The sequence below is a fragment of the Pristiophorus japonicus genome, chromosome 13 (assembly GCF_044704955.1).
Source record: "Pristiophorus japonicus isolate sPriJap1 chromosome 13, sPriJap1.hap1, whole genome shotgun sequence".
NCBI classification, from domain to species: Eukaryota; Metazoa; Chordata; class Chondrichthyes; family Pristiophoridae; genus Pristiophorus; species Pristiophorus japonicus.
Window position 1 is genome coordinate 151408199 of NC_091989.1, and position 24114 is coordinate 151432312.

At 39.9% G+C, this 24114-nt stretch overlaps 1 protein-coding gene across 1 annotated transcript; it reads left to right on the top strand.

The window, feature by feature from the left end:
* Positions 1-981: 981 nt before the first annotated feature.
* On the top strand, positions 982-14550 carry znf469 (zinc finger protein 469). Its single transcript, XM_070896849.1, is given in 1 exon segment — positions 982-14550. A coding segment is annotated over 1 exon segment (13569 nt).
* The last annotated feature ends 9564 nt before the right edge of the window (positions 14551-24114 follow it).

The following is a 24114-nucleotide window of genomic DNA, read 5'->3' on the forward strand; positions in this document are numbered from 1 at the left end:
AATCATAGTGCTGAGAATTCATAGTTTTACAGATGAGATATTAACATTACATAAGAAATAGGTAGGCCAATTGGCCCTTCATGCCTGCTTTGCCATTCAATAAGATATGGCTGATCTTCTACCTCAACACCACCATCCCGTAATATCTCCATATCCCTTGATCCAAAAATCTATCAACCTCTATCTTGAATATATTCAACAACTGATCAGCCACAGTCCTCTAGGATAGAGAATTCCAAAGATTCACAACCATTTGAGTGAAGAAATTTCTCCCCACCTCAGTCCTAAATGGTCGACCCCTTATTTTATGACTATGACCCCTACTTCTAGACTCTACAGCCAGGGGAAACATCCTCTCAACATCTACCCTGTCAAGCCCTTTAAGAATTTTATATGGTTCAATGAGATCACCTCTCATTCTTCTAAGCTTTAGGGAATATAGGTCTAGTCTACTCAATCTCTCCTCATAGGACAACCCCTTCAGCCCAGCAATCAGTCTAGTGAACCTTAGTTGAACTCTCACTAAGACAAATATATCTTTCCTTAGGTAAGGAGACCAAAACTATACACAGTACTCCAGGTGTGGTCTCACCAAGGCCCTATATAATTGCAGTAAGACTTCTTTGCACTTATACTCCAATCCGTTTGTCATAAAGGCTAACATACCATTTTCTTTCCTAATTGCTTTCTGTTAACCATGTGAGCCTTAATCATGCGTCATATGTTTCATGCACTGAAATGGTACACTTTTTTCTTCTCTTTCAGATGTATATGGCAGTAATGATGGAAGATCTGCAGTTTGTCCCTAAAAGATATCCATCTCCTTTTATGATGAGTTTTAAAATGATTCAGTCATATTTGGCTTGCAGAATGTTGTTGCCGTTCATCAAGAATAACTTTGCATGCCTCTGAAGGAAGCTGGAGTAATTTAGTGCAGAGGTACTGAGACAATAACAAACTCCCAGTTTTGGTTTTGATATCATGACGGGAGACGCACAGCATGTTTATGCAATTAAAGATTCGGACACTGATCCCAAACAGCAGCAAAAGGAGGGTGTTTTTGAACATTTCAGTGAAAAAGATCCTGGAAAATTGAACAGCAGTAACAACAGCATATCCGAAAGCTGCAAGACTGTGTTGAATAATAGTTCCTTGAATCATTCTCATCTCCACAGAAAGAACAAGGAAAGCTATAACCAGAGAGAGGCTGTAATTAGGCCTCAGCAAGCTGGAAGAATTGACTTTAAGTCTCTTCAGAACAGACCAAAGTTTTCTAGTGAAAGAACATGGTCTTCATCCAGCAGTTCAAGTGGCAAAAGCAGTCCACAGTCACCTACTGGGAAAAACAAAGGAAGAGACAAAAACAAAAGGTATGGGAAAGGGCCACATCATCTTTATAAACTTAGTATTGTTAACTCACGATCCAATCCCACTATTGGAATTGCATATCCACAACAAAAGGTTACATCAACAAAGAAACTAGAAGGAAACAGAGAACTTGTAACAGGAAGCTATCGCTTCAATGTGCCCAGCATACCTGAAAGAGAGGCAGAGCTCCAACAAGAGGATCTCAGCTTCAACAGACACTTTCAGGAGGATTCTGCAAACCATACCTCCACAAGTTATACCTCACATACTACAGTGGTCACATGCCAGCACCAAGCATTAAAAGCACAATCACAGGTAAATGTTAATGCTCCCAGAGACAACTCCAACTCCAATGGCCAATTACAATATCCAGAATTCCATGGAAACCGAAATAACTCTAACATTTCAACTTTTTCAGTGGATTGGCATTCTCTAGACAAGACATTTGCAGGTACTAACTTTGGAATGCCCTCTCATAAACAGAGCACTTTTCCTGTAGCAGCAGAAAGCAATAAACCTAATGCACAGGGCTTTAGATCAATTCCATTTCAGTATCCACTCCCACAATTGCATGAGGCAGGTGTTGATCCATTCAACAGTGAGCACAATAGTCAATGCCACTTTCAACAAGATTATTTAGACGTTTCACTGCCCAACAGCCAGGTAGCACATAGTGGTTTTGTCTTTCAGCTTTCAACTGATGGACAAGAGGAAACTTTAAGCAATGGTCGGTATGGTACTTCATCGGATGGGAGAAGCTATACACAGCCTTCCCACCAAACTCAGTTTGTGCGTCCATCCAATCAAGTTACTCAACAACAGTCACCTTTATCTCGTTACAAAGGAAGAGCAGATCATCCAAATGATACAAATGGTGCTACATCTTCCTCTGGTGCTATATCTTCGTCTGGTGCTATATCTTCAGCTGGTGCTATTGAGCAAAATCAGAGCACTTTCCAAGAAAACCAATCTGTTTGTTCATCAGACATGTTCAATTTGCACAATAATGGTGTTGGATTTGTATCTATGAACAAACGGTGCTCATCTTCAAAAGATAACCAAGGCGCTGAAAGAATGGTTACTCAGGGGAAACCCCTGAGAAGAAACATAACTCATGGTTCTTTACCCCAAATGCACTTTCAGGACAAAGTTTACGGTGGTTCTTCCAACAGCAGCGTTCCTGATACTTTAGTGCCATTTGACAAGAACCTTTCAAATAAAATCCACAGTCACCCCAGGGTATCACGAGTTTGGGAAGGAAGCAACAAGATGTTTCCTACGAAGGACCAAAATTCTGCACCTTACTCTTCATCAGTTGCAAACCAATTTTCATATCCATGTCAATCTGTTACTAATTTGTCACATGCTGACCACAGGCAGCATGTCCCAAGAAATGGTGCTTCCAGGTTGCCATGGCAACAAATTCACCTTACATCTGCTATGCCAAACCAAAATAGAATAGAACTTTCGAGGCAACTCAGTAGTCAACAGCTTTCTTTTCCAATTGGCACCTCAGAGTGGCAAGAATGTAAGAAAACACAGAAAAATACACCTAATCCAGCAGCTTTTCGTAACAAAAACCAGGTACATAATGAAGAACTTCAAAATGCTAGAAATGATGGGAGCAGACAAAACTGCAACACAGCTGTTGCTTTCCCATTTCAGAATGGTCTCGACAATACTAATCCTTCACTGTGTGAGTCAAGAAATGCGAACACGTTCTGTGGCTTGAACCAACCAGTTGTACCAGCATCGACAAGAGGTGGTGGTCATGTAACCTTATCAATGCCAAAAGTTAATTTGTCAGCCTCTCCATACCAGTCTCCACCACCTTCACCAGCTCTCAACCCTGGATCTACTAGCACGTGCTCATCGCTCTCTCCAGTGTCTACTGTGTACAGCACCAACAGTCCTCTTAATCCCAATTCAGAAGACAGTCAAGTGCCTATTGTAGCTACACCACCCAATTTCTACCATCAACACTGCCACACTAAGGAAGGGAAAAACTTCAGTTCATCTGAACAGATTAATGCTGACCTTCTGCACCATCACTATGATCCCATCAGAACATTCACATTTTCCTCAGCTGATCGTTCTAGGGGAACCAAAGACAACCATCTGTTATATATCCAGGACAACTCATTCTCACAGCAGAATGCTGAAAGCAATGGATGCACAAATAGCTTTGATACTGAGTCACAATCCTTCTCAGAACAGCAGCTTTTTGCTAATTCCCTTCGCAGTGCAAATCTTGACCAACTTGATGTGCTTCTTACATGCAAACAGTGTGACCAAAATTTTAGTAATGTTGCTTCATTTCTTGATCACCGTCAGTATTGTGGACTCCATTCAGCTTGTCACACGCAGCTGCATGAAGCATCCAGGATGGTGGAGAGTAGAAGGTTCCAAGTGGAATCAGCAAAAGCAGCAGTTCTTCATTCAACCCGAGGTGGAGTTGATCTACACCAGTCTTTACTTTGCTTAAGCAAGCCTTGTGACTTATTATCAGACAGTGAAGCTGTAGGTGAGTCAAAGGATGACCCATTTAAACTTAATATTTTTAGTGGAACAGGATCCAGTTCGATGTCATTAACAGCTTCTGATTTAGAGATTGATGATGCAAAACTCGATAGCTTAATCAATGAGACCCTGAACGGTCTTGACTATCAATCCGATAATGCTGAAATTGATAGCAGCTTCATAGAAGCTTTTGCAGACGATGAGCTTTCTACAACAAAAAATGCAGGAAATGGGTTGGCTTTTAAGACCAAAGACTGTACACCACTAGAAAACAAAATTATTACCAAGCTTACAGAAACAGAAGATAAACAGGCTGTACAAATGAAGATTATACATAACAATGGGAAAGGTGATAGAAACATACAGAGAAAGGTGAGAAACAAGCACCCTAACAGGAAAAGTGAGGAAAAAGACTCAGTTACAGCTCTTTCGTCTAGGGCATATTCCAAAAGGGTGGATAAATTCAGTATTAAAAATTTCTCTCATGGTACTTCTTTTGATCCCTTAGCATACAGTAAACCTAGTGCAAAAATCAGGAAGCTAAGAGGGGGAAGAAAGCTTAGTACTGATGCAACACTTCAGCGCAGAATAAGTGAGGTTTTATCTCAGCCAGCACGAAGTGGGAGAAAGAACTCTGAAAGAGACAAGCACAAAAATAACTCTGATGTGCGGGGTACAGTTCGCCCGACTCCTTTAGAGGTTCTTACTGTGAATAGTAGCTCCAGGTTACGCAGACCTGCTGTAAAGGATATTAAAAAAAGAAAGTCAGGTAGCAGAACTTGGAGCAAGGAATTGATTCATAAGATTGTGCAACAGAAGAACAAACTGCACAAGTTACATGTGAAAGGCAACAAGAATTTGCAGCTTTCTCTAGTAACTGAGCGGCTACTGCCACCTCAACACAACAGTAAGTTGGGAGAATATGACTATATTTCAGATTCAGATCAAGAAACAGAGCCTCTGAGCAGCAAGTATCTAACTCCACGCTTGAATCGACTGGCTAAATATAGCATCACAAAGGAGCGTAAAACGAATTGTGGAAGAGTTAAGGCTGAAGAATCCTGGAGATACATTAAAATCAGAAAAACTCCAGAACGCAGCATGGAAATAGAGAGTCGTAATCAAACAAAGGGATACTATTGCAGTAGGTTCAGAAGGAGAAGCAGCCGATCTTCTACCAGCAGTGATTACAGCAACATTACCAGTAGCTCAAGTGAAAATGCCACAAGCCCTAATAGCATTGAACGAACTGACTCAGATAGTGAGAAAGGCAAAAATACTGCTGAAAGCAAACATTCTAATCTTACTTCCATTGCTGGTCATACCATGCATTTAGCATTAAATGTAACGGGCACTTGTACAGGTAAACCAGCAAGAACTGTAAAAGATAGTCCAATTAATGATTCAGCCCTTTCAAGAAGTACAAAAAAATTTGGTTCAGCAAAATTTTTACTTTCAGGAAGAAGGTCCCATAGAACCAGTCATAACATGATGCATTTCGGTTATTACAATGAGCCACACATAGCACAAAAAAGGGAGATGGAGAACCAGTGCACAGCAGGTTCTAACACAAATCATATGGAGCTTGGTTGTGATGAAAACAGAACACAGACCATTAAGTCCTTTGAAAAACATGTTCCGATGACAAGTGCTTCCACTGCAGCACCAAATACTGAATTAACATTTGATGAAAAGGTTATGGAAAATTTCTCCTCTTGTGAAGACAGCATTGTTGAATATCCTACAGCCAGTGTAGGTCAAAACAGTTCAACACATATTACTGAGCTGACTCAAGGTATGAAGGATGAATTAACAGATATCAGCAAAAAAATGAAAGGCAGTCTGGTTGGATCCACAGTTGTCTATGAGCCAAATGTTGGATGCTTTCGTGATAGTTCATCTGGGTTTAATATTCAAGCTCTTGATGATACTGCTCAGAATGGCATGAATAAAATTTACTGTGGGCACAAAGATCTAGAAAATCAGCACCATTCAGATATTTTTTCAGAATCTCTGCCTGATGGTTCTTCACATCTGGAAGATATTTTTTTCTGTCAAAATGAAAGCAGTGACAATTACTTACAGAAGGATCATGTCAAAAAGTTCATAAATGCATATCCAAGAGAAAAATACCAAGCCAAAATCAAGTCTCCGGATTCTTTTAATACAGCAGGAATATTTGGAGACATCCCAATATCAAACTTTGATAGTCAGCTATACACAGACGCTTTAGTCAATAAAGGAAACTATTATGCATTTTCTTGCAGTGCAGAACAAGTAGACAACAGAGCAGCCTATCATCTGCAATATCCACCATTCCTGGAGCACAAGGATTGGAATTTGTTGCAAGACATGACCACAGTTTTACCAGAAGAGATTTCGCATTTTGAGGATCTCTCCATACAACCAGCACAGAATAAGAAATTTTCCCATACAGCAGGTACATCTCCTATTGCAACTCCACCCCTTTTGCCTGAGAAGGTTAATGATCAAAATAGTTCTTTCACAGCCTCTTTATCAGATGATGATCTAGAAATAAAAAGGTTAGTGACGGAGTTGGAAAATCAGCTTCAGATCCCTCGAAGGAGTGATGAAACTACTGTTGCCCAAGTAAGCACTGAACAATACATGAATGTAAATTTAAAAAATCAAACTAGTTCGCTTACATCTCTGCATCTAGAGCAAGACAATGGCAATAGAAAGAATATATATATTCCAAATAATCACTTTAGCAGTGGAAGTACTGATGTGCACACAACAGAATATTGTACTGATCAAATATCCAATCCCCCTAAAGTTGCAGCCCATAGTACTGTTGGGAGCATTGAAGATAATGAAGACATTTGGGCCTGCTCTTTCCAGCTTGTGTCATTAGATGCTGAGCCAGATTTCCAAACACCTAATAAAATTTGTGAAAATCCAGGTTCTCCTCCTAAGGATAATCAACCCCACTATCAGATGGGCCTAAAAGACTCAGAAAACACAAAAATAAATGAACGTAGCCACAGTAATCAAGAAGAAAGTAGTGAATCCCCTGGGAGTTACACAGAAAAATCAGAGGAAAAATTAGAAAACCAGCATTACACAGAAAATCTAATTGCAAGTCTTGCAATAATGTCAGATACTGTATTAGGCAAAAATTCATTGCAACAAAGTCCAGCTGGGGAAGAAGGATCTAATACCCTAAGCGAAAATGAAAACTGCTCTAATTGTAACAGCACAAACCACGACAAGTTATTTAACCTCTCTCCTCCGTACGGATCTTCTGAATGTGATGTTGCAGAGAAACAGCCAGAGCACGAGCGTGATGCAGTTTTGTTCACATTTGGGAACAGTGCGCCTTCACCTTGTGTGAAAGCAACTGTCTGTAGTACAGAAAATGATTTCAGTTTTGTTCATGCTGATGATTCACAAGAGGAACTTTTTGTCAACCATAAACAGCAAAGTACAACCAGCAACCAGTCAAGTAGCAAAACTGAAGTATCTGCCTTACACTCAGAATCCGTAGAAACTGAACAATCACTGATCATTACAAGTCAAATTATTTCTTCTGGAAGTTCTCCACTGACAAAATATAAAGAAAGGACAAATGATAATGCTAATCCATCATTTGTTTTAACAAGCTCTACTGAGCAACATAGCAGTGCAAAGAAACCTATAGATGTTTCCCAAGATTCAACTGCAAACCCCTTGCAGCAACTGCAACTCTTTGTTGCCCGAACAGTTCGATGCAATGAAGAGTTAATGATGATGCCTTGCTACCCAGTACCACATGCTCTAACAAACCAGTCTTCAAATTGTAACAGCAGTTCTGAGCAAAATGAAGAAGTTTTCAACAGCACTCACAACACAGAAACTACTATTAATGCTAAAGACAAAACTGTGTATTTACAAGGCATAAGCAAAAGCGAAGGTCAGATCTCGGATGTTGATGCAGGTACCAAGAGTCGAGACCGTTTGCCAAGTGTGCCATGTGTGTCTGAAAACATTGCTGAAACAGTGACTGAAAAGGTCAAAGAAAATTCTAGCTCATGGGAATATGAAAATGCTTGCAACAGAAGAGCTAATAGTGAAGTCCACTCTATTGCTACACTTCAGCTATTAACATCACAGATCCCTGGATCCCACCATTTAAAGAAAATTCCAGAATCCAAAGATGGTGTTATTGGCAAACCTAGCCTTACAGAGGACCAGTGTGGCTTGTTATCACTGAATGTGATGACCGAAAACCCAGCAATAGTGCAGGGGAAACATTTAATTGAAAATACAAACAATTTGCAAAATTCCAATCAAAGCTCTGTGTCACTGGTTTTTAAAGGGCAAGAGAAAACAGAAAAAGTAATTCCTGCTGTTTTAAGTAGTGATGCTGTAAGGCAATCAGCAGAAAAAGGCAAACAGTGTTTGGATGTTTTGGAGAAAAACTTGCAGTCTGATCAGTCAAACTGTCCTTTGCCTCAGTCATATGCTGGTGAAAATAACTGTGATGAGGAAAAACTGGTAAAACATTTAGCCATAGATGACATTCCTCAGTGCAAATCTACATTAGGCATTACTGACCTAGTGAAAAAGCCGAAATGTCAGATCTGTACAAATGAAATATTGCCATCCGTTGATGGGAATTTAGCAAACACCAGCAGAAGTGACAATTTACCTGGGGTTTGTAATTTGACGCAACCTTCTGAAATAGACACAGTTTGTTCCAGGAGGAGTAGCATTTCAGAACAGCTGCCTCTCAGCATGCCAGGAGATTATTCTGATGTTGCACCTATGCAAAATAACAAATTTGAGCAGCAAAAACTATCAAACATCTCTGAAGACAGTTTTCTTCCAAAGGATGATCGATGTAAAGAATCATTATCGTTTTTACATTTGCCATACAATTCTCAGACTACAAAGATAACATCCCTTAGTTGTATAACTGAACCTCAGGAAAATGTAATTGAACAAGACTTTGAATTAAAACTAGCAGGGAAGCAAGTTCATGATGGTCACTCTGCTTTAAAAGTTGTCTCAATCGAAGAAAATATTTCTGATGACATAATCCTATTGTCTAAAAGAAATGAAGAATTGCCTACCACTGTAACACCCAGTAATTATGCAGCAAAGGATTCAGATAAAAATACTGCTGACAATGACAATCGATCATTTTCTGGGAAAGATACTACAGGTGATAATAGATTTTTTGAACAAACTACATCAATGCTTACCAGTCCGCCCATTTACATGCAAACCAAATCTAATGATTGTATTAGATCTGAAATGATGGCTAAATCTCCCACATCACATCTAGCTTGCAGTGTAAATTTGGAAATCAATAATCTGTGTACGCCTTCAAATGATTCAAGTGCCTTGGTTGAAAGTGAAGAGCATTCCAAGTGTGCCTGTACTGAGATTTTGTGCCCACATTACAATGAAAGTATTATCCCTTCTTTTCATGGACAATTGCTTCAGCTACCATCACCTCCCCAAAACATTCCAGATTTAAGTGTGCATTGCTCACCCCTTGTTGATTCAGTTTCCATGGAAACCATAAGTAAATACTCAAACAGTGATAATAGTGACAACTCTGCCAAAAGAAAATCAGGTGATGATTCAAATGCCCAAACAGATTGTCATACAGAGAAAGCCCCCTTAAAGCCTGAAGAAAACTTACAAAACTATGTACAAGGTGAATTATTTCCCAATGGAATTAAGCAAATGGAAGGTAATTTATTCGCTGACAATGATATCAATTCAGAACCTTTGACTGAAGACGATAAACTTTGTTGTATACCTATAGACCGGCAGAAGCATGAAGCACCTGGGGGTTCAGATAATGCTAAACAATTAAAAGAGTGCTCAGATGGCAAGACTGCTAACCAGTTAACAGAGATTTCTGAAGAGTTTAGAGATAAAGTTGTGAAAGAAAGTGATGTCTGTGGGAATTTAGGCTTATTTCATCTGAGTGAAGAAAGATCACAGCCAGTAATGAACATATTGGGAAGGGATGAGAATGGTGAAAAAGATGGTATGAGCAGGGACGATGTACTGAGCAGCTTAGTATCCAAGACACTGAGTAATCTGCAAAGCAGTAAGCGTTTAGATTTGGTAGTTAACAATTTATTTTCAGAAAATGCTTCAAGAACTGATTCACAGAAATTAGTTGAATTTTCCACATCTGCAACAGAAAATAATCCACAAACTGTCATAATGTGCAATGTATGTTCAGCATCTTTCAGATCTAAACAAGGCTTAGTGAGACATAAAGCCATCAAACATCGTTTAAAAGATGAAAACACATTAAGTCAAAATAAAGTAAGCATAATTCAAGCAAACTGTATTCAAACCGAGGATGCAAATTCGGTTTGGAAACACGACATTAAAAATATCTTGTGTTGTACATCAGAAAAGAAAACCCACGCAGAGGACAAAGGAGCACCATGTTCTTTGGATAACTCTGTAAATAAAGAAATTGTTCAGTCTGACCAGCAAATTTTCTTAAAAAGAGATAAACACATCAAAGGAAATAGTTCTTCATTCACATCAAATGAAATTGTTTTACGTTGCAAAGAAAATCAACATCTTAGCAAAGCAGCTGTTAACCCAGATGAAATCCACTATGGCAGCACAAAGGAAGAAGCTAAACCTTGTGTCATACAGTCTGGTCAGGATACTGGTATAATGGCTTGCACAGAAAAAATTGAAACAAAGCAACTTGCTAAGGTAAACATTTCAAAATCTAAAAAAAACATTGGATATTGTAAGGGTGAGAATACAAAGCAAATGCCATATTCAATAAGCACAAAAAACAATGCAAGGCAAGGAAAGAAACGAAACAACATGCCTAATCCCACAAAAGACGAGAGTAGCAATGTTGGAAAAGATGAACCGGAACTATTTTTTGATGCTATTACTGGTCCTGACTTTGTACAATCAGTTGCACAATCTGGGCAGCAGATGAATGTCACTTGTGGAGAAAAAGATAATGAGGCCTGCCCTCTATTACAGCTTCAGGTAATGGCAGAATCATGTGACAGTACTGTAAGTCAAGAGCAGACAGAAGATGCATTAACAACAAGCAAAACAATCAAAATGTGTATTACATCAAAAGAATGGGCGTCACAGGAAAAGTTTAAAAATAACAAAACAATGATTGTAGAAGAGAAAGAATGTGACCTAATCAGTGTTTTATTGAAAGAAAAAAAATATAAGGAAGAGTGGAATGCTGAGCTTGAACCCCAAATTGATGGTACTGAAAAGTGTTTTGTGAATAAAAGCATTCAGAATGACAACCATATAAAAATAGAGCAAGAGGCAAGTGAAAAAGAAATGAATTTACTGCAAAGGAACATTGAATGCCAACATTCTGATCGAGGCATTCCTTCAGTACTTAACAGTTCAGTGCTCAACCAGGTTAATGCGTCTCCATTAAAAGTAACAGAGATGGTTCCTCAAGCAATGGATCATGATACAATAACAGTTACGAGCAACGATGAAAAGTCTTTTGGTAAAATGCAGGACATTACAGCATCAAAACCCTGGGATGAGCCATATTCTATTGATCTTGAGCTACCAGTTTTAGAGGTAATTCATCCAAATTCAGAATCACAACATCTTTCAAATATGAACAGCACAATGTCACAAATATTTCCAGAAGAAAATACAATCGTCAGAAAAAAATGTCCAAGGGTTTATAGAAAAAGAAGCAAAAATTGCAAAGTGGATATAGAATCAAATACATTTAGGATGTTTTCTGCAAATTTTATAATGGAAGACAGTGAACAAGTTCCTATGTCCTGTAGAGATGATCTTCACAACATCAAAAGGTCAGAGCATTATGAAACCATGTCAAGAGATGATACCATCATGCTGCATACAAGTCATAACAGCAAAACAGTGGCCAATAAAAATATTTCTGTCTGTGATGAACTTAAAAGACTTAAAGATGACACACATGAATGTAGAAGTCAAGATGTCCTAGAAAGTACAGAAATGTCTGAAAATGATAGCAGTAATATAATGGGGTTACTGTATCAAAACTGCAAAATAGAAACAATGTCTGATGCTGTTCTAAACTCGACAGGATGGAGCAATCCTCAAGAAGCAGTAGGCATCTCAACACATGGCGACATTACCTCATTTGATGTGTCTTCAGAAAAAGTGCCAGACACACACACTCGGATTTCAATCATTAAGAGTCAACAGGAACTATCAGAATCATTACCTTCCCAACTGTTAGAACCTTATGATAGTTTGGCCTCTGATCAGTGCATTCTGGCAAGTTTAGATGCCAGTGATATCCAAGTCTTGAACCGAGGCTATAAAATTCCAGATAGACATCTATTTAATTCCCCTGGGAATAAATCTTCTATTGCTAATGTTGAAAACAGTATGAGTGAGGAGAACATAAAGTTACCCAAGGTTAGGTCAGAGGAGGGGAAAATGGCAAAAAACCGTAACGACATCAAATCCAAAGATAAGCAGTACAAGTGTAAAGTTTGCTTTCAGTGGTTTCTCACTCTTGGAGAACTCGACTTTCACAAACTCTCACATAATCCTTCCCCTCCCCCAACATGTTACATGTGTGTTCAACGGAAGTTTAGTTCCAGGGAACAGCTGAGGGATCACCTGAAGGAAAAGCATGCTAAAAATAAAGCAGGAATATGGACCTGTGGCATGTGCCTGAAAGAAATCTCTGATGTTTGGATGTACAATGAGCACTTGCGTGAGCACGCCACACAGTTTGCCCGGAAAGGGCAAGCTCAAAAATCAGTAATTGGATTGTCTGGCTATTTTAGTGAAGATAATGCTATGAAAAACTTTTTTAACACACTCCTGAATAAAAAGCATGGGAAGTCAACAAAAACAGTTGATTCAGTGACCAGGTCCCTTATTAAAGAGACCAAGGTCCCGAAAGAAAACCAAGAACAAACGTGGAAAATCAAAGAACAAAGTGAAACAAGTGTTAAAAATAAACTGAATTTTACAAGTGCACTTAAATTGTCAACTTCCTCAAATCCAGAGCCTATGCAAAAAATTGAACCAACACAGAAGAACATTTCCATCCATCCTGATTGCAAGGACCCTTCAAGAGATTGTCATCATTGTGGTAAACAATTTCCAAAACCATTTAAACTTCAAAGACACTTAGTTGTTCACAGTTTGCAGAAAATTTATCTATGTTATAAGTGTCCCATTTTCTATTTGGAAATGCCGGAGCTGAGAACCCATCTTAAAGGCGAACACAGAGTAATAGAAGAACCTGAAGTTAAACATACAACGCTGTATACATGTGAGCTGTGTGCTGATGTTATGCATGTCATAAAAAAGTCTTTTATCTGCAGCACTTGTAACTACACCTTTTCGAAAAAAGAACAGTATGACAGGCATATGGAAAAGCATCTGGCAGGGGGAAGTAAGACCCATAAATTCAGAGGAGTGATGAGACCACTTGTTCCTTTGCAGGATGGGAATCTTGATCCACAGGGCAGTCTAGCCCAGTCTTACTCAAATATTTCTTTGCCACCCAATAAAAAACAGAAGACCAATCACAACGCTCTGATTGAAATTAATACAGAAAATAATAATCCAACTATTTCTTCCAGTCATTTTGAGCACAATATTTGTGAAAGATCATTGCATGGGCCTCCAGATTTCTTACCAGACATAGTAAATGATACAACAGCAAAGCTAAATGATTTGACACCAAAACATACAGATACTGTAGGTGACTATTCTGAGCTTCTGATGGAACTGGAGCAATCACAACCAAATACTGCTACTTCTCCACCATGTCTCTCCCCAGCTGTTTGTCATCCATTATCTAATGACCTGCATTTAGATGATTTAGCTGTCCCACCCATGCCAGATGTGTACAGTCAGCTCTACAATATGACATCTTCTGTGAGCTCCATAAACACATGTGCATTTAAACCAAATGTCAATGTTGTCCAGAGCAACCATTCAGCAAAAGAAAAGCTAAAACAAGCCGAATCATGTGATAGTTTTAAACAAACAAATGACCTCCAGAAAGGATCTTACAGTAGCCATGTAAAAATAGCATCTACTGAAAAGACAAAGCAACATTCCAGTGAATATAAGCCTTCAGAGAAGCTGGTCATAGATTTAGAGGCAAAACTCAGTCAGAAAAAGCGAAAAGAGCACAAACCTTCCAGTGTCAAATACAGTAGTAGCTACAGAATAACTGTAGATGAGGGGAGCAAAAAGAGAAAGCAGATGAGAACTGACTACATGAGGAAATCTGACATTCCACTAGATAATCAGGGTATTACTACTTCCAGAGATGAGACAACAATCAGCCATCTGACCTCCAGAGCAAAGCCGTGGACAAACAGTTGTCAATCTAAAAAAAATGGAATGAATTTCTGTCCACCTAAGCAACCTGAAATGCGATCATTCAATGGGGAATTCAGGCACAAGAAGGAGTTAATCTCAAAACCTCTGCTTTATTCAAAGGGAGGAGCTCAGTCTGTGAACAGTTCAATTAGAAAACATAGATTGATGCAAGGCGTAAAGCCTATTGAATCCCATAATTATCGGACAGCAGAATCACAAAGTAATCTTCTCAGTCAATTATTTGGACAAAAAATAACCAGCTTCAAGATTCCTTTAAGAAAAGACACCTCAGAGTGAATTAATGCAGCTGACTTATGGGGATATTGATAATTGAATTTGCTTCCAGAAAATTGTGGAAAAAAATTATCAAAGCCTTAGATTTCTGCAGCATTATTTCTGCAAATAGCTGGAATGGCCTTGCACAGACGTCTCTGTGAAATACTATACTTTGCTTCCGTAATAGCATACTTTGATTCACCTGTTTTATCATGTAGATATTATGACTTTGATGTTGCTAATAAGAAAATTGAATTGCTTTGGGCAGATTGAGTTCTGATGGGTAATTGCCTTAAACATCAGAGTATCACAAAAGTACTGATAAAATGTGCTCCTTCAAAATGCTAATTCTTAAAACTGTCCATTTTATCTTCAGACAAACTTGAAGAAAGGCAACATCAACTTAAATCTTTTTGTTTATGTAGATTTCATTGTTGGTGTTATGAAAGGAACAATGTCATTTTTGGTTATTCTGCATAGACTGAAAAACTTAGAATCCTAATGCAATATTTTTTTCAACTAGAGGCATACTTTGACCTTATTAAAATGGCCACATATTGTATGTTTGATTTGAATTGATATGTGTTTAAAAGAACAATGGAAATCCCCAGACATAAAGGTGGCTGACAAAATTTACAGTATGTTAAAAATATGGTAACTTTGAGTACAAGGTCTTTGAAAATCTGTGTAACTTTGTAAGAAGCTAAAGTAAGGCATCGTACAGCATTTCATTTTACAGAATTGCTCATTTTTTCTCTATTCTCCTTATTCCCCTTCCCCATTCAGTTAGTCAAAGTAACCAGACTAACTATTAACTGCATTGCATCATCGTGCCCTCATCACTGTCAGCTTCTAGGGCTGTCTGACTATTGTCAATCTTTCATTGATCCCACTATGACCATCTCAGCTTTGGTCTTTTCCCTTCCAACACCTATTGAGAATACCAATCGTCTGCCTTTCACATCCCCATAACCTTCTCATTGTGTCATGCTCTGCAACTCCACACAGGCCACTCTTTCTCATAACTCCAGTGTTGGTCGCATTTTCCTCCAAGCTGAATCCCGTAAATCTCCTTATGCAAAACATTCCAAAAGTACCCAGTGTCTTCTTTGTCTTCATCAGTGACCAGCACTATACAGAAGTGTTGTAACGTTTCTTTTCTCCGACAAAGTATTTCCTTCAGTCCATCAAAAAAATGCTTCAAGCCAGTACAAAAAGAAAAATCTGGAAATACTCAGCAGATCAGGCAGAATCTGTGGAAAAAGCAGCATCATAGAATGGTTTTTATAAAATTTGTGAGACTTTGGGTGAGGGTGAACTTGTGGAAAGTAAATATCATCTTGAAGTAGTTCTTAATGGTGTAATTTATTAAACCAGCATCATCAATTAACTAAACGTTGAATAGATAGATAACTGTTATGACACTTTTTATATGTACAGGTTTGAACACACTCCCACATTTTACCCTGTGAAACAGTTGATAATTACTTTGATGCTCCTCATGTATATAGTCGAATAAAAGTACTAAAGCTTTAAATTTGCTACAACCCCAAATTCTCAGTTAGTACATCATAGACACACAGACAATGTTATTGCAAATATGCTCCTCCACTCCTTAGTGAGAGGAGTGGACTTTACGTCAGCTCTGAACAACTCAAACAGTAATTGGTGCTATTTTCGTAATGTGAATACCGTCTTCCCAAAGCAAAACAATTGGAAAGTCGCTTTACCTGTTGGAAACACAATATGCTGTTACGTTGAATTGAAATTTTGCATATTGATTTTATCTTATGTGTTAGTCTTAAAATTGTATGCTTATTTCATTTGGAATACAAACTCAGGTGCAAGAAAAGATATTTGATGTTATTGATGAACTCCTTGATCAAGGAGATATAATGTATGCACTGAAGTTATGCAGACATTTGGAGTATGTTATGGCTGTCCTGCAAATTTTAGATCAAAGGTGCTTTATTCTGTTTGATGTGTACCTTTATATCATATTGTAAAATATGTAGGTAATTTACTTTTGGGTGCAATGCATATTTCAGAAATTTATTTTAGTATTGTTCAAAAAAAAACATGTTTGCAGTCTTAATTTGTAAGTGGGTTGCAAAAGTGCCTTTCAGTATCATATAAATGTTGGTTATTATAAACCAAAGATGCATTTGTTTTTTTACAGTATTGTATACATGTATTGACTGTGTTTTAAAAATCTTTATCTGGAAAGTTAAATAATTCACATTACGCTTAAAAGCAATTCATTGTGTATATATTGCAACAATAGTTTGCTGACTTTACACAAAGCAGAAATGCTTAAAAACGACTTATATTGGACTTTTCGACCAATTTGCCTTTGCAGCTTTCTGTAAATTCGCAGATGATATTTGCACGTGCACTTAAATAAATATTTTCAGCATGTTTAATTCTAGCAGGAAACAAGTGTGAATTAATGTGCTGTGTTTTTTTATATATTTTATTGTTTGAAAAATGTTAAATTATTGATATTTTTATTAATGTTTTGAAAATGGGTTATAGTGATAACCTGTAAAAGTTATTTTCCAACTTTGCACTCCTAGTAGGAAGCCTTGCCCATCGGGAGCACATTTTGGAAATTTGGGTATTGTAATTTTCAAATCATTTAAATCGACAGTTGAACAGTCACGCATAACAGCATTCAAATTTCCAACATACACTGCCAGTGGTATAGGCTTCCCACAAAAGACCAAAGTCAGAAAATTCCCCCTTGTATGTTTGTCAAAATGCAATTAATTCTGTTCTAAAATTCTTTACATCGATGGCTCTAAAATGTGTGTAGTTTAAAAACAAGATTAGTGACCAGCTGATAGTGAAGCCTATTTCTGTGGGTGCCATTTGCTCTCTATCTGTTTGTGTATCTATATCTCTTCAAATTATTTAATGACTCTAATGATCCTCTGTGTGTGTGTGTGAGAGAGAGAGAGAGAGAAAAACTAAGTGAGGAGAGCTCTCTTATTTCTCTTTATCTGATTCCTCTCATTGTCTTTCACAGAATGTCTTCCTGACCCTATGATTATTTCTTTACTTATTCTCATCTATTTAACATCTGGCTCTCTTTTCTCTTTCTGTTTTTGACCTTTTTTATAGTTTCACTTATTCGTTCCTTCCTCTCTATCTTTCCAAGTTTTTCTTTTCACAATTTCTCCTTTATATTTTTGTTTCTCTTGTTTATTCTCTTTTTTTCCGCTCTGCTGGTGCTCTTTCTCCATTCTCCAACTCTAAATTGCAATCATATTGGCCTTGAGTTAGCTTATTAACGCTGATACATGTTCTATAAAAAAATTTATGACAGCTGCTGTTCCCACCAAACTGTACTGCCCTTTAACCTGAGGTTTACATTTTACCCAGTATATGTTATACATAACTGAATATCATCAGAGCTTAATATCAGTTTTTGTATTACTGACACTGGAGGTTGCCATCTGTTTTGAAGTTGATTATTTAGTTAATATATGCAGGTTATTTGAAACTGTTACAGGGGCACACAGATAAATACGCAAAAGCAATTTTCAGACCTCACTAAATATAGTCAACAGTATCCCAAACTACAGAAGAAATGATTTATATATCCAGCTACTTGTCATGTGTATCACTGAGATTTGTACTGTGTTCTGTTATTCTGTTAAACTGTAAGGGCCACAAATCCAGACTACAATTCGTACCTATATTGTAGGATAGATGATCCAGGCCTGCCTCTTCAAGCCACTTCAAGACTTTAAATCCTGCAGCAGTACGCAATTTTCTTTGCACCAATGGGCAAGTTTCCAGTCACATGGGTCAGCTAGGGATTCACCCCAATATTAAAATTAGGATTACCCCGATATGTATGGTACTTGCATTTTGTTAACTGAACACTAGATGGCCCCCTGATGAAAGTAAGCACATTATTGCAATTACACTTCTCTTGTATTGTTTTGTTATTCTTTGACGGAATGTTCTATAGGGTCTGAAAATAAAAAAAAACAGTTAGTTATTACTACACCAATTCGAGTATTTATTCAAACATGAAAATCCAGATATATGCACAGGATCAGTGCACTATGGGTCAGGTGGGTACAATTCTCACACTGTTGCACATTCAGGTTTTTTTGTCCAACTTCGAGACTGGCAACATAAAATTAAGTTCTACTTCATTCTGCCATAATGGATTTAACCCTCATCTTATTTCATGGTATAACATTAGACTTTACCTTCCTATTCACAAGTTATTTTGTTAAAATGTTATGGGGCATAAATTGGTCACCGATAAGGCCCGGCCATTTTTCGGCAGTCCCTGGGCAGCACCTACCTTTTTGGCGCTCGCTCCCACTGGGAGCCACTTTCGGCTACGTTGTGTGGGCGGCAGCGGGAGTCGGTGGGCAGGAGCAGGCGTCAGCAGCCGGCGGCATCAGTGGACGGCAGGTGCAGGCCTCTCCACTTGGAGAACTTCGGAGGGCCTGCAACACGCATGCGTGAGACTTGGTGAGGTTTTTATTTGTCGTCTTCTCACCCATCTGACGTCATTTCGGACGCGTTTGAGACTGATGGGACATCTGCTCATGTGCTTAAAGGCACAGTACTCTCTTGCAGCTGTGAATAAGAGAGGGGAGAGTGTGAGTTGGAGATTGGAAAGGGCAGAGTCTGAGCTGGAGAGGGGTAAATTGAGAGCCACAAAGCTTGAGCAGCCATTCCTTTAATCACTGAAGATGAGTGGGCAAAAATCTGCAATGAAGACTGTCAAAACTAGGCCCAGAGCTTCCTGGTTTAATGAAGAGGAATTGGAGGAGCTAGTAATGAAGGCGGAGCGCAGGTATAAAGACCTCACCCAGGATGGTCGTGGCAAGCCTCCACCAGCACAATACCGATGCATTTGGAGCGAGATCGCGTCTGCAATGGGCAACGTTGTGCAGGATGGGGACCAATGCGGGAAACGTTGGAACGAATTGGTGGCAGCAGCAAGAGTGAGTAAAAATGTACTGCCCCCTCCTGTTCAACTCCCAAAAGGTTGTGCGCCAGATGTGTGTGTGTGTGTGGGGGGGGGGGGGCATCAGCAAAGGGACTAAAGGCTGCAATGTTTCTTTGTGCAGAAGAAAAATGTATCCAAGGCAGCAAGCCTGATTGCGACGTGAGGGGGCCCAGCAGAGGTGGTAAAGTTGAACAGGCTGGAGGAGCGTGCATTGGCATTGGTGGGTGACCACCGCTGTGCAACCACAAAGGTAGATGCAGATCCCGTGCTACAGGATGGTAAGGTTATACTAATCTCCGGTGTGAGCCACGCTCATGGCATGAAAGGTCATGCAATGTTAAGACGATCGCTGTTTAACGCACACATTGATGCCCATTATGGGTGTGCCATGTAGAGATGGAACTCCTTGCTGGCACACTGTGAGATGGCATGGCTCACATGTCGGCTTGACCAGCACCACCCCCACCCCCTACAGACTGAAATGTTGTCCTCTACTTGCAGATAATGACTCACACAGCACGGATCAAGGCACACCATACACCTCTGGCATTCAGAGGAGCCGTCAGACCCCAGCATCTCCCACCCCGACGTTGTCCCCAGCTCAATACAGCGGCTCCTTCATCCACTCAGCACCATGATAACAGGATGGACCGGCTCATTACTGTGTTGGAGTGCACAACCGAGTCCGTTGAGGCGATGAGGCAAGAGATGGCTTCGGGCCGTGTTGTGCAAGCCCCCGACACCACACCCTCAAGGCAGACAGATCCGGAGGAGCAAGAGATCGCGATGCCTTCGGTCACGCCCCCTAGCTTCTCACCAAGATGCACACATCTGTGGAGATCCCGCTGCCCTCCTGCACAACCTCGTCAACCAGAGGCAATGAGGGGCAAGGGAGCAGGACTCCATGCTGTGTGCGGGGCGAGCAAGAGGAGCTCGAACATCGCTTCGGTGGGGGGGGGGGGGGGGGAGAGGTGATGGTGCCGGGTAGAGGGGTGGGTGTCGGTGGTGTTAATGTTATGTAACCTTTGTTATTGTGTACTTGTAAATACACTCACATTGTTGACCCTCTCTTGGTCAGTGTCTCATTTTAACGTCATGTGTAGTGCCTTGTGAGAAACACACATCTGTCCCTCAGGTAATCTGCTTTATCACGAATATCTTCCCATCTACATAGGACCCATTGTACAGTGCAGTCATATCATCAGGCCATCGCAACACAAGGAAGGGTCACCAATGCAGGAAGGCTGCCATTCAATTACTCTCACTTTAGCTACTTGCAGGGCAGACCTGAAGGCTTGGACTTCAATCCTCTTTTTCCAAGGCCAAACATGGCGGAGTGCGACCCCTGAGATGACATGGTAATCAGTTACATTGCTGTACATTAAATGTATTTTCTCGTGTTCCATACCTCATGTAATCCTCTTCTGAATATCAGTTGCAGCGATGCGTCATTTCTTTACATCTTCCAACTCTCACTTATTCAGCTTGACATAATCCCATACATTATGTGCCTGAATATGTTCCGCATTGAATGCTCGCAAAACTCTTGAAGGGCATCTCCACTGAGCCTTTACCATCTTTCGTTACTCATTGCTGCTTCCTCTACCACATCTTCCCTTCAACGGAGTCATATGGAGAAACATATCTGAACTCTTTCTGTGCAGGTTAAGGTCCATCACATTACTTTTTATATGCTGTGAGGGTTATTCGATCTGTCAGATTTATTAAATCTCTCAGAATAGAGTTATGTCCATAACCACAACAAACACGCTGGGTTTAGGTATTTTATAGTTAAGCAGAACAGATTTTATAAAGTAGTTTCCTTGCCGTACAAAGAAATAAAACTTAATAAGGCGATAGTGACAGTCTATTCGTTGAAACTTCCAACGGTAGGCCACTGAGTCACTGCGGCGCTTGTTTCTTGCTGTGTTCTATTGACATAGTCCTTCCTCAGTTTCCTGTGTAATAGCGCTGCCCCTAAAGTCAAATAGCTGTAACTTTATACCCTTTTCCTCCCATACAAATGTTGAGAGCCTGCAGCTGTCTCAGGCTTACAATAGATCATTCTAAGTGTGTGCCTCTGAATTTCCATGTTATAGGCAGTGCTGCCCTGAGAACATTTCGAAGGACTGTGTCACAGAATTAATTAATGAGCTTGGCTGTACAAAATATGACATGCTGCATACTTTTCAGTTCTTGATCATTACTTGGCCTTGGCCGTTGTGGTTCTAAATGAAAGTGTTTCAGCAAGGTAAAAAAAAAGTTTCCATCAGCTTAGAAGCTTAGACACATTTTAGTCACTTTTATCACATATCAATTAAACATGAGCATGATCAATAAACTAAAGCAACATCCAGAAAACTTACTTCGAGCAGTCCCACTCATAATGCTGCAGCATCTGCACCATAGCCACGATGTGCAGCGCTGCAGCACTCGGAGCCCTTCTCCCTGCTGCCCGACTCACGGCCAGCTCACACCTGCTTTTTGCGAGCGCTCCTTCTGGCCGGCGGCAGGTTGATCTGAGGCCATCATCCCTGACCAAAATGGGCAATTTCCAGTATCCGGCATGGGCAGGCGGCATGACGTCATGCCAGTGGAACCCTTCACAACCAATCTCCTGCCGGGCGGAACATGGACGGCAGGTGGGCGGTTCCGGAGCAATCGCTCCAAAAAACATTTCCTGCGGAACCTCGGCGGCTCAGGCGCAACTCCCACCAATTTTGACCCCTTAAGCTTTTAGTCTCTCTCAAAAAGGCTGGATTTTTCTGTCAAATTATGGAAAATTACATTTTCAAAGAGCAAAATAGACCAAATGGCAACTCCTGCGTTAAAAGTTCTGTTTCTAATTTGTAAAAGCCTGTGAATTATAGCATTTGACAGCAATAGTACAGCATGTCAACATGCCAGATTAGACTCAACCAATCCATATTGGTATCAGCTTATCCCCAGGTACCAAGTTTCAATGTAAATACGACGAGGTAGTAACAATTTAAAATCTACATGATTTAATCCATAGATCATTTTTTAATAGGCAGATATACTAGGGTTTTCATGCTGGACTTAAAATTGCAGTGGCGTAAGTGTGGTGCAAAACTCCAGATCCAAACTGGCCATAATTATCTTGCTACCACCAAGATCATGAGTAATGTTATGTTGGCGTGAGTGGAATACCAAAAGCATTGTCCTATATTTGGTGTCAACCATGGCTCAGTTGGTAGCACTCTCGCCTCTGAATCAGAAGGTTGTGAGTTCAAGACCCATTCCATAGACCTGAGCACAAAAATCTAGGCCGACACTCGAGTGCAGTGCTGAGGGTAGGCAGCACTGTCAGAGGTGCCGTCTTTCAGATGAGACGTTAAAACAAGACCCCATCTGCTCTCTCAGGTGAATGTAAAAGATCCCATGGCACTAGTTCGAAGAAGAGCAGGGGACTTATCCCCAGTGTCCAATATTTAGCCCTCAATCAACATCACAAAAAAACAGATTATCTGGTCATTACCACAGTGCTGTTTGTGGGAGCTGCTATGCACAAATTGGCTGCCGCGTTTCCTACATTACAACAGTGACTACACTTCAAAAGTACTTCATTGGCTGTAAAGCACTTTGGAGCACCTGAGGTCGTGAAAGGTGCTATATAAATACAAGTCTTTTTTTTCTGCCAATTTGCCCCACAGTGTGCAGATGTGCCATCAGTTATGCCTATCTTCAACTGCAAGTCAAATTCCTAGAATTAAACGGCAATATATTGAGGCTATGCTTGTATGTACAGGTTACACTGTACGATTTCAGCTTATCTTTTTGGGGCAGGAAGCGTTGGACCACCCAGACACCCTGACAAACCCGCCACTCTTCCTGTGACTTACCTGAGGCTTCCAGGCCACGCAATTTCCAGCTGGCCAGCTGACTAAGCTGACTATGCCCATTTCAGGTGGGCAACTGGTTGGTGGGTGTAAATGAGGCCTGGGCTTCCCACGGAGGCAATCCACATCCAGGAGTTAAAATCCTGCTGCAATTATGAAATTAAAGTTAGTTCAGAAAGTACATTGTAATAGGAAAGAAACAATATAGAATGCACAATTCTGCTACAGTTGAAGAAGTAGTCCATGAGACTGTAGCACTGCATTTCTTCTGCAAAATCAGTGGCAAGAGAATACTTTTTTTTAAGTTAAACTTTACCACTAATTGGCATTGAAGTGAATTTACATGAAAAATGTAATCTCTGATCACCTTTCACTTTTTTTAGTTAGTTGGTTGGTGTAGGGGGGTAGCAGAAAGGCTTCTCTTTCCACGAGCGGACCCCCTGATATAAGGGGTTGACATTCGTCCCAATCCGTGTAGTAACCCTCGAAGTTAATAGATGGAGACGGAAGGCATGGTTCAATGATCTTTAATCACGCACGATCTGGGAGCAATTTCTCAACACAGTCGCCTGTGAATGGAAATGCTCCACGAACAGCAAATTCATACATTTTTTATACAATTTCAAAGACCCCATTACTTCCCCAATACAACCTCCCACGACTCCTGATTGGCTACCTTATCAGTAATACCTTGGATTGACAGACCAGTGTGTTAAGGCAGCTTCAGGCCTTCTCTAGGGTGACCTCATCTTGTTAGAATGTGCTGATCTGGCG